The sequence below is a fragment of the Dermacentor silvarum genome, chromosome 9 (assembly GCF_013339745.2).
Source record: "Dermacentor silvarum isolate Dsil-2018 chromosome 9, BIME_Dsil_1.4, whole genome shotgun sequence".
NCBI lineage: Eukaryota > Metazoa > Arthropoda > Arachnida > Ixodida > Ixodidae > Dermacentor > Dermacentor silvarum.
The window spans coordinates 41,012,828-41,025,028 of NC_051162.1; the positions used below are offsets into that span (position 1 = coordinate 41,012,828).

The window sequence follows — 12,201 nt, forward strand, 5'->3', positions numbered from 1 at the left end:
TCTCAACCTGTCTCCTCAACCTGTCTCCTCAACCTGTCGCCCAATCTGTCTCCTTCTTTTTTTTCTTTTTTAAATGTAACCTGGTTTATTGGGCTCTCGGCGTATTCTTGCGTTCCTTCTGCACTGGGACAACACACCACTGCACTATTGGACGACAGCAAGGTGAGAAATATTGTTTCACAGTCTACGACGCAATTAGGCTTACGGCACGAGGCCGAGACTTAAGACGCAGTTAGCGAAAAACAGCTCGGCCATCCTGGCGCGGTTAATTTGAGGTAATGAATCGTGCTGGGACATGTTTCCGACGCTTCCTATGGGACTATTGTAACTTATTTCGGTTTTTGAGCCACACTGGCCGCACAGGGCGCCGTGTCGCAGTTAGCGAGAACTCAGCCGTGGTGTGTAGTCTAGTGCATCTTGCTAGGAGAAGTTTGTGCCGCTTTCTCTGACGCCAGACATTACTGAAAAGTAATTTCGTTACTTTCTGGGGTACTTTTGAGGCACGCTGGCCGCACAGCGCACTGTGACGCAGTTAGCGATAAGCAGCTCGGCCGTGGTGATAAAGTTCGTTTGGCGAGTAATGAATCTTAGAGGGACAAGTCTGTGACGTTTTCTGTGGCTCCGCAACAACATATACCTTCTTTCGGTACTCACGCCTTTTGAAAACGCGATGGGCGATTGCCAAGAGTGATAACATGGAGTGTGCTGCTGGCGCCGGCAGAACGCACGAACAACGAACATATCAGAAACTTGTAATTCGACAATTACGTCTTCTAAAGGAACTGAAAAAAGGCATTGCACCCACGCATTTGTCTTGAGTGCCTGTTGCGTCCGTCTCTATGTAGGTAGCGTACTGTCGCGTCGCCCGAGGCCAAGTTTTGGAAACGCGAAGTCGCTCGTGTATTTGTGCTGCCAAAGTGCAGGAAATAATGCACGGAAATGGGGGAACGCTTGGAAATCAGATGTTTTCATATATATTTGGGAGGAGTCGGGTATTTTCTACGCCATGTATGTAAAAGTGAATTGCTTTTGTTTGTAATGCCGCCCATTCACCGCTTTCGCACGTTTCGCCTCTACACGCAGTATTCCTATGTCTAAATACCAAAATGACTCATGCTTGTAACATGCTGTTACGTGCTTGCAAATGTAACATGCTTGTAATTTACTTTTTTTTTCAGCTGGTGCCGTCGGTGGAGCTTCATACAGGAACTACTGCCTTACCTGCTGGTGTCACAACGTTGGATGAACGCACAAAAAGCGCGGAACGAGCTTTTATATACAGCAAAATAAATATTTCCTCATGGCACAAAAGGTCTTGCGTCTACTTTGTGAAATTGCACGTTGCACAGATTCGATGGGACTTTACGAGATCGTTCGCAATCATTTTTACTCAATAATAAACCGATTCTGCACGAAGAGCAAAAAAAAAGAAATAAAGGAGGGGGGGGGGGGGGGGCGCAGCCGGCGTGCTAGCTTGCGTTCAAAATACGCGCGCCCAAAACCGAAACCGGAAGTGATGTAAGTGATTGACACCGACCGCTTGGCACGCTGCAGTCAATTCGGTCGCTGGGCCCTATGGGAGTGACCCCTCTTGTTGAATTCCTTCCTCTATGCCCGCGTGTCTTCCAGAAAGTTCTAGACAATTCGCGTCGCTCATACTATCAGAGAACATGAGCTTCGGTGACAAGAGACAACGGATAGGAGCATCGATAACGTTCGAGAAACTTCGGATACACGCAGGCGCGTCCTGTGCCAGGCAATAACGTTTAACAGCCGTTGAAAAGCGGTCCCTGGTGAAAGATGAACATGTATACGTGTTAGTAATGAAGAACTGAAGCGACGCCTGCAATCGCCGCCAATATTTGCGCATTTCGACGAAAACGCCGATATATAAGTCCACACCGACGCAAGCAGCGGAGGGCTCGGCGCCGTGCTTGTGCAGAGGACTGACGGACTAGAAAGAGTTGTAAGTTACTCTAGCCCGTCGCTATCGAAGGCGGAAGCAAATTATTCCACAACAGAAAAGCCGTGCCTCGCCATCATCTGGGCTACATCAAAGTTTCGTCCCTACCTCCATGGCAGGCCCTTCAAAGTTGTGAGCGACCACCACGCCTTGTGTTGGCTAGCTAACCTAAAGGATCCATCAGGTCGCCTCGGACGATGGAGTGTGAGACTTCAAGCATTCGACATCACCGTCGTTTACAAGTCCGAGCGAAAGCACTCTGACGCCGACTGCTTGTCTCGCGCCCCTGTCGAACCCCCGCCACAGAACGACCAGGATGACGAGACTTACTTGGGACCCATCAGCGCCGATGAATTCGTCGAACAAGGAGCCGTCCCGGAACTAAGGAGCGTTGTAGACTATCTGGAAGGCAAGACCGTCGTTGTGCCGAAGATGTTCAGGCGAGAATTGGCGTCGTTTTTCTTGCAAAACGACATTCTCCTAAAGACGAACATCTCGCCACTCCGAGCCAACTACCTTCCCGTGGTACCCTCAGCATTGCGCCCAGAGGTTCTGCAAGCTCTCCATGACGACCCAACGGCTGGACACCTCGGTTTTTCCCCCATGCTCATGAGGATACATGAAAAATAGTACTGGCCTCGCCTCACTGCCGACATCGCCCATTACATAACGACGTGCCAAAACTATCAGTGACGCAAAACACCGCCGACAAGGCCAGCCGGAGTTCTATGGCCGATCGAACCACCTCGCCGACATTTTAAGCAGATCAGGATGGACTTACTGTGACCTTTCCCGACGTCGACGTCCGCGAATAAATGGATAGTCGTAGCTACGTACTACATCATCCGCTACGCCGAAACAAAAACCTTGCGCAAAGGCAGTGCCGCCGCGGTAGCCAGATTCTTCGTTGAGAACATCCTCCTGTGTCACGGTGCCCCAGAAGTCCTCATCACCGACAGAGGTACGGCCTTTACGGCAGATCTAACTCAAGCCATCGTGCGATACAGCCAGACAAGCCATCGCCGGACCACCGCCTACCACCCGCAGAGCAATGACCTCACCGAGAGCCTAAATAAGACCATCGCCGACATGCTGGCAATGTACGTCGTCGTCTAACACAAGACTTGGGATGCCATCATTCCCCTACATGACCTTCGCATACAAGACGGCCGTGCAAAAAACGACGCACACGGCGCCTTTAAACCTGGTCTATGGAAGGAGCCCAGCAACGGCGCTTGAAGCCATGCTACCGGACGTCACCGTCGAAGACAATCTCGACGTTGCCACCTACTTGCAGCGTGCCGAAGAACGTCAACAGCTCGCCAGCCTGAGCATCAAGAACCCGCAGAGGACGGACAGCCCGCACTACAATCTTCGACAATGCTACGTCAAATACCAGCCTGGCGACCGTGTTTGGGTCTGGACTCCGATACGCCGGCGAGGACTTAGCGAGAAATTGTTAGGTCACTATTTCGGACCCACTTATATCATATGCAGTGAGGGTGATATCATATGCAGCGAGGGAACCCATGCAGTCTTCAAGTTTATTCGCTACAGAGATGAAAACACTTGCATCACACATTTTTTTGCGTTTGAGCACTAATCCACGCACAAGTTATGCCAAAATGCAAACACCAATTCAAGGGAATACACTGTGTGCAACGTCTACACTGGTGGTATCGCGAAGACCAAGGCGATGTATGATCTTTGTCAAAAGAAAAAGCGTAATGATAAGTTTTTAATACGGAGAGGTACTACGCGTATATATCTGCATTTAACGATTTTGCACTTATTCGCCACCGTAGCAGCTGCCCATTCCAAAGAAGTGGCCGAGAGTGCCATATAGTGAAGGGCCAAATAAAATAAAATAAAGTAATTCAAAGAATCTGGTAACTCTTTTCCGCTATTTCATTAATATGACAGCGTATGTTTCAGACAGCCATGTTTATATGTGCTGGTGTTACGCAAGAGTTTGTCTACTTTATTACTTAGAGAAAAAGCTCGCTTACTGGCACTACTGTCAGTCAGCATGCTTTGGTTATATAAGCCTGTTTGCAGGTAGTTTTATGCGGCACCCATATAAACATCGTGGTAATACCAGATGCCTTATCTAAGCTGCTCCAATATGCGAACCTTTTTCTAAGTTTCACAGAGAACCCATGATATTCACCACTAAACCTACAAAATTTATGCAGAGTGGCCAGAACTCTAATTTGTCAAGTTTTTTCTGGCCATTCCTTTTTTTCCCCGCGTAAGACATTCATTGCAACCCAGAAAACGCACATCACCTCGCGGACGTCCGAAAAATATCCTGACATCCCACTTCCTTTGAAAGCTGTCCCGCGGCCATCCATGGGACGTGGGACTCAGCGATGTCCCAACGATGAACAAGTGCGCACGTTATCGAGATGTGTTGGCAGAGTGGGCCCGCAACACGTATTCGTCTTGTTCGCTAGATAAATAACTTCAGGGTTCAAACAAAATTATTGCCACATGGCTAAAAACGTTTCCGCTAACACAAATCTGCATGTCTTGCAATTGCAGGGTTGGCCTTGGTTTGAACTTTTGCCTAGGAACTTTATAACTAAAACGGTTTTAATGCGATAGCGTTAAGGGCCCCGTGTCGCAGAAAATACAGTGTCGGCGTTGGCGCCGGCGTTGGCCTGGAGGTTGGCGTCCATGGCGGATAAAATAATTCTCAACCACTCCGTACGCGCAGGCCCTCCGCGTGGCGCAAGGTGTTAGCGAAGGGGAAACTCATCCTGAACCGAGCAGGCCCTCCACGTGGTGCAACGTTTTGGTGAACAAAAATTGAATTCCCACAGTGAAATCTGTCAGAAAACTGGTAAAGTACGACTTAACCAAAACCTACAGACATGGTGGCGTCGGATTGTATTTTGAATGTACGACAAAACATAATTCTGTTACGAGGAAAAACCAACACAGACCCCTTTTCCAGTATTTCTACCATACCAACAAAGGCGCGCTCGGGTAGTTTACTTGCGAAAATGCTGTCCAGATGGCGCTCGCATCCTCGGCAGGTGAAATTGAGACTGCCTGCCTAATGCGTTTTGGACACGCGCGCGCGTCGGGGCAATAGCAAACACTTAATAAAATAATAAAAAAGGTACCAGGGCCTTCACATTTTAATATGACACGGACTTATACTGCCCTTGAAAAAACGTCTTCCCAGCAATGCATTTCTGTTTAAAAGAGAAGCCGACCTTAAGGGGATCGGTGTAAGCTTGGTCTTTGTAAGCTGGCTTTTCCACGTTCTGTTTTGCAGTGAAGCCTACTGAAAGAAAAATGAGATGCGAACGGGACCCGATAACGCTATCGCGTTCCACTATTAAAGGCGAAGCTTAAGCGTCCTCCAAGTTTTTTTGTTCCTATGATGAAGTTAGCGCAAAGTTAGTTTTTTTTTTCACTTGCAGCCAGGCTCACAGACCGGCAAGTGCCATCATCGCAAGCAACCTCAGGTATCAATGAAATAGTAAAATGTGCAATGTCGGGGTTTCGTCATGCCTCAGAGCAAGCAGCTGCATTGTACAAGGAAGGGGCGGCTGCTATTTACTTAGCTGTGAGTGTGTGGTGTTCTATATTATTGGTTACCTGCCTGCTTTTGAAGTAATTGAAGGTGTTGTGTTTTAGATGGCTGTAGCTGTAGGCTCTCATCTTGGCTGACCCTAGCTGAAGCTGTAGGCTCATGATGGCTGACCTTAGCTATATAGTTGCTCATGTACTGGCATTCATTCAATTATGATGCCTCCCCAAGGCCTTTTTTGGTCTTAAAGTGCTATTCTCTTCATTGATGCATTGCTCACGGTGACTTTGAAAATCAGCAAACAACGTAAACCTAATGAATTTACACTGTTCTGGATCTTGTAATTTTCAGTCGTACCTAGCGCGGTGAAGTAGAGGCTGAATTTTCTCTTAATTGCTGGATTGCAAGATGTTTGGAATCGCGTCACCATCACCGTTTGGTGAATAAGTGGTAGTGCATATGCTCATTCACATATTTATTTATTCTCTGCTTAAGTATCTTGCTTCGTAACAAAATAATTATACAGGGCGTATGTTTTTTTTGTTTTGTTCCAGAACACAATTGTGAGAAATAGCCGGTGGCAGATGGGGTAATTGTAATCCGTGATCTGGGTTGTTTGAAGCGGTGTGCTTTACTTGGCCAATAAATCGAAATGCGTAATCGATTCGATATCAAAAATACTAACTCTTACACTAAATCATTTCTTTATGGCACGCACTGCAATTTCAAAATTTTAGCCGTGAAGTCTGTAAAGCACGTCTACTAGGAACAAACAGTGAGGATGGTAGTGGTTCTGATATATGCTCCGTCAAACGTAAGGTAGAAATACACTGTCCCGCTTTCTTAAGAAAATTGTGTTTTCTGCACTGAAGCACAGAAGTAACGGGAGGCCGATGTATTCTGGTGTCAACCTGAAAATAATTATAACTTCATGCGCCTTCTCACCTCACTGGCTATAATTCAGAAATTGAAACACGTGTCACGATTTCAATAATGAAAAGTGTAATTAGTGAAGCTTTATTCATTAGTCGATTATACAAGTAATGTCCGCCGTTTTCAGTAATCCAGCACAAGAACTACAATTACACTAGCTGCCACTGGCGATTATTTAAACTCCTTTATAGTCGAAAAAAGCACTTAGCATTTTTTTTGCACCGAATTTTTTTTGTACATAAGACACTTTTCAGTGGCATACTGGCCTACATTTCATCGTTCGAAGCTTTCGTTATACGGTACTCAATTCCAACAGCGCCTGTTTGATGTGCTTTGGTTTTCCTTTGGAATCGTTTTTTTTTTCGTTTTGTTTCTTCCCTTCTCATAGGGACTGTTCGCAAAATTCATCCACTCAGGCACCCTGATGAGAAGTTGCAATAAAACTGCGCAAGTTTTACAAGGTTGCTCCACTCAATTAGAACAAATGAGCATGCATCTAATAACATACATTTTACGTCTCGAGCCAGGGATATAACCTCAATCCCTCATCCAGGTAACATTTAAAAAGACCCCGCCAGCACCTCCGTGGCAACACCTTTCGGTGTTTCGTATGGGATATTTTCTGGATTGGTGCATCGGATTTTTAGGAACATCCCCAGGATCTCTTCAACATCCTTACAGACACATCCATCAAACATCCTTAGGATGTGTGTGTGCTGTCTGGGAATATGCAGGGTTTTTATAGGAATTGTAAGACCAGAAAGGGAAGAAAGGGAACCGAGGGGCCCGATTTTATTAATCATCATAAGAAGCCAACAAACATTGACACCAAGAACAACATAGGGGAAATTACTTGCACACACTAATTGATTAAAGAAATGATAAATTAATGAAAATGAAAACGGATGAAAAAACAACTGTCCGCAGGTGGGGAACGAACCCACGTCTTCGCATTACGCGTGCGATGCTCTCACCATTGAGCTACCGCGGAACCGTTTTCCCATCCGCTTTCTGGGGTATTTATGTTTTACAACTAGAACTAACTCTGGGAGTGTTAGCCAGCGCCACCACTCCCAAGCCGGGAGTGGTGGCTAACACTCCCATGAAACCTGCAATCCGTAGATTTCTTTTTCTACCCAAATGAATACGTTTAATTCACCAGAAAATACCCTGGGGGGATTCTTAGCTAAAAGCGTCGAAGAAATAATATGATGGGCACCCACGAACCGTTACAAGGGAACATGCGAGAGGTAGATTGTTCACAGAAGTAGCAAAAACCATCGCACAAGAGACACACGCTTTAGTATCAGTAGTATTATACATATGTTGCTCTGTGTACTCTCACTGGTGGAACTTATAAGAAGCACTGAATGCAATGGTACCACGGAATTAAGGTGTACAGTAACGTGTAAAATGTAATATTAAAAGAATAATTATATATATACTATAAAATATTTAGGTCACAGCTTAAGTTGTATGCAACACATCGAAGATACAAACAGAGAAAGTAAGAAAGAAAACTGCTTATTACAAGAACTAGACATTCTGCTCGACAAGTTAGGAAATGAAACAAATTCACCCTCATTTATTTGGTTAGTCCAGCTGTTTTATGTCTCTAGTCTGAGCTTCTGCCATTTCTCTCGTCGAAGTAAACCTGGACTGTGGTGTAGCCGTGCACTACTTTGAATACTTCGCTACTCGTCTCTATTTAGGGCGCAGGCTTTTTTTACCAATGATTATGCGATTACTTCAAACTTTTTCCGACTGGAAGTTCGACCATTAGGGTGCATCAGTAATGTCGCAGCCGAAGTCTTTGCAATATAAAGCAGAAATTACACTCATCGGACTAGTATTTATTAGATGGCGTTGGGTTGTTACGGGTTTGCAGCTGACCTTCGCACATAGGAGCCAAGTGTGCAATGATCCTGTTTCCAAGCGAAGGAAGATATAGCGGTACACGTCGTCACAAAAGTCGCCTCATATTTGTTGCTTTTATTTCTTACCTGTACGAAGTGTCGTAGATTTTGATACGAAGTCCCGATAAGATAGTGTGACAGTATTACTGGTAGCCGCGTCTGAAACAAAGAAAAAGTTTGAAGGAGCCAACTGAAACTGCCCTTAGCCTGATTTCACACTTAATGAAACAAAAATTTATCTTATTGCCGAAGTTAAATAATGAATAAAATCCAGTTGGCCAAACGGATTTAAAAACTTACACATGCACTGCAAATGACACAAAGACGAACATCAAGAAAAAAATATGCGCTACCACATAAGTGCAACAGTCATCTAACTGAACATACAGAACCAATCGACTATTAGTTAAAAGAAAAGTTAAGCGCTTTATTGTGTGGGATATGCGTGCTTGGCTGTTCTTAACTCCAGAATCCGTTACTTGTTTACTTGTGCTAGCAACACTGTAGAAATATACAAAGATGGCTACTACATCGAGGTTCACCACAGCTGTTTCGCTTGGGCTGTACTCAAGCTTCTCCATTGTGGCGTAGAACTCGTGTGTTTCTTCGAATGAAAAAGGGCCAGTGCTTCCGATTACGTTATTTTAAAGTATTTCAGCGACAATGCTGCGGAAATCATTGCAATGTGCGTGCAAACATCCGGCCGGCCTAGCGAGTTGCATCACTCTTTTTCAAAGGCAAATAGCCTTTCAAGCGAGCCGGAGGCTAAAAAAGCGAATTGTGTATGGGTAGCGAGCCTCGGAAAAGGGCAAGCTCATGTTCGCGGCGTTGCTTCAACCTCTAGAGGTAAGATACTTGGCTGTTTTCAACCTTCATAGGCAACTCCGCACGGTGATTCTTGTTGCAGTATACCACATAGCATCCCAAAATGTATAGGCTGTAACCTCTGTCGTGCTTTCAGTAGAGAAATACGGATATTGAGCACCGATAGAACGAGGTTAAAGGCTTTTAAGTTACCTGGTAATTGTGTGTTGGGATAAAAACAAATGAGAGTTCCGTTTGTGAGTCGAGGTGCACCTTGCTCGGTATGATTAGCTGATCCGTGTAAAAAAGTTCGTTGTTTATTTGAAATGAAATTAAAAAGAAAGCTACGTAGTCACCCTATAATGGTGATGACTACTCCTTTTCGCATAGCAGAAGCAACAACATAAAAAATATAGGTAGTGAGAAAATGAAAAAAAAAAACATCACAGGGCCAGAAATCCACAACGCAGTCCTATACACCCACAAAATGTATAAATATTAGGCGCAAAGGCACGTCACACCACAATGAGTTTGCAAACAGTCACGAACACTCACAAGCGGCCTGCGATGTAGGCTGGGATGAGCAAGTAAATAGATGAGACTACACAGAATACAGAGTAGAACACGTGATATACAAGAGCTAATAATTGCAAATAATAGAAGCGAGTTGTAGTTACACTGCACACTTTGTGGCTATTCAGTGCAATATCTAGTAATTGTTAGGGATGCCTCTGTCTTCGAAAAAATGTTCGAGCGCGTTCAATGCTTTTCGCTGAGCAACATTCGATGGCTATAGGCCCAGCAATTTTGCAAGCGAGAAAGGTTGCTGAAGATCAATGGAATGTAGCTCTTGTTCTACTTGCCGTCTTTGCGTCGCATATCTCACGCATTCAAGGAGTAGATGGCGAACATCCTCATCATCATTGCCGCAGGAGCAGGCCGGGGAAGAAGCCCGTTTTATGCGGTATAGAAAATGTTTGGTGAATGCTGTCCCAAGGCGCAGTCGATGAATTAGTGTCTCAGTACTTTTCGAAAGATTTACCTGTAGCTGTTATATGAGTTCAGGTTCCACTTTGTAAAGAATCGATTCCTTAGTACTTTCATTGAACTAGGTTGGCATGCACAAGTCCTTCTTTAGTACTCGTAATATTCGTTGCGTGTACATTGGTGACAAAGGGATGAGTGGAATTTCCGAACCTTTATGGGCCGATTTTGCGAACGAGTCCGCTAATTCGTTGCCTGCGTACAGGAGAAGAACGAGCAGTATGCACTGCTTCGAGAAAGACGACGATGACGAATTGCTCGAACTATTGTGCCTGCATTCCCTGAGCTGTGTAACTCCTCCGTGCGATGTTCTACTCTGAGGACTTAATCGATTAAAGTAGAACGCCTCTCTACACCTTATATACCAGCATGACCCGCAACCAGCTGGTTTCACCACTGGTTTCATCAAACCATCACTTCATGGTTTCTTTCAGTAGCCTGAGTTAAACTGTTCAGTACTGAGTATGTGACTCGCCATCTGTCATCCCATCTTTACTTCTTGCTGTTTTAGCTATGAGGGTTGTAATACTTTTTACGGTGTGTTTGAGTTTGTCTATTGCCGTCTTTACACTGTTATTTTCTTGTATGTGCATGCCCAGGATTCGTGCTACCGGGGTTCTGTTGATGACTTGTCCGGCAATGGTCAGGTGAAGTGGGGGTGCACGGTTGGACTGGGTGCGCGGTGGTATTATCTGCAGGTATTCCGATTTGCTTGGGGCGCAGGTCATACCTGCCCCCTGAAGGTAGCTTTGAGTCTTGTCTATAGCGTTTTGCAGGACATCTTGCCGTTCTCCATAGGAGCCCTTGATTGCCCATAGTGAAATGTCGTCCGCGTGAAAGGCACTGCCCAGATTCGGTATACCCTCCAGTTGTAGGACTAGCTTCCGGAGCCCGATGTTAAAGAGGAATGGGGACAGGATGGAACCCTGGGGTGTGCCTTTCAGTGGAAGGTCGTAAGGTGGTGAGTTAGTTCCGGCCATGCCAATCTGTGCCTTGCGATTGCTGCTAGCTACGCCGCCGAGCAAATTCGAGACATCGAATGCAAGCGTTTGTGGTTCGACAACAGCTTTTCCCTCATCAGTGACATCCACTCCAACGAACAGCGACACAAGTATGAATGAATGAAGATATTCTAACGCAGGATGAAGAAAACAGGCAAATTCCAGTAAACATAAAGTTGATGGCAAATGGGACAGTTAAGTATACAAAGGGCGAAGCTTCGCTTATCATCTATCTTCACGGAATTGAAGGGCCGACGAATTTTAATAGCGGAGCTCTTTAAGCCGGAGGTTGGCCCGTATAGCGTAGACCAGAAACTGCGCCTGGCGATAACGTCACCGCGCGTTGCCCAGCAACCACTTGGCACAGCTGCGCCTCGCTACACCGCCGCTCCGCACCGCCGCGCCGAACTGCTACGACCGCGCACGTGCTCCGTCTAGCCATGACGTTACTTCGCGTCGCCTAGCAACCACATGGGCCTCGCTTTGCCTAGACATGCCAACGCTTCGCCAGGCTGCGTCCTGAAGCGGGTCGGGTGGCCAAGCCAGAATGTGAGCGTCGGCGTCGAGCCGATCCGGTATACCACGCCGAAGCTGCAGCCGAGAAGACGCGTCGTCGAGTCGAAGATCCTGAGTTTCGAGAACGAGAACGCGAGAGTCTGCGTTTGAGTATCCAAAGTCGTCGGGATAGCGAACCTGGCTGTAGCTTGGTCGATCACAAGCTCCGCTGTTTGCTCCATACTTGCACCACTAGTGCAAGCTGCGCTCTTTCTCTCTCTTTCTTTTATATAGACATCACTGTTCAATATTAAATGCTGACCCATTTTTTAAAATGATTTACATTATGTATAACGTGTCTCTGAATTTTATAAAAGCAAGACTGCGTCAATGTTCTACCAAGGATATCTTGAGATAAAAAATTGGTCGCAGATCTGCTTGCTTCGCTGCAAATGACGTCGAAATACGATGGTTTTCTGCCGTCCGTGATACGTACTACCC

The 12,201-nt window shown here is 45.8% G+C and overlaps 1 protein-coding gene and 1 non-coding gene across 4 annotated transcripts in view; both read right to left on the reverse strand.

Moving 5' to 3' along the window:
* LOC119465213 (lipase member M-like) overlaps positions 1-12,201 on the reverse strand; it is an 84,667-nt gene that overhangs the window by 18,303 nt on the left and 54,163 nt on the right. For all 3 annotated transcript variants that reach the window (XM_037726006.2, XM_049656541.1, XM_049656540.1), the window contains exon 8: positions 8,444-8,515. In XM_037726006.2, the coding sequence (XP_037581934.1) occupies positions 8,444-8,515 (72 nt within the window). The remainder of the gene's footprint in view (positions 1-8,443; positions 8,516-12,201) is intronic.
* On the reverse strand, positions 7,360-7,431 carry Trnat-cgu (transfer RNA threonine (anticodon CGU)). The gene has a single exon. It is a non-coding gene; the product is annotated as a tRNA-Thr (tRNA).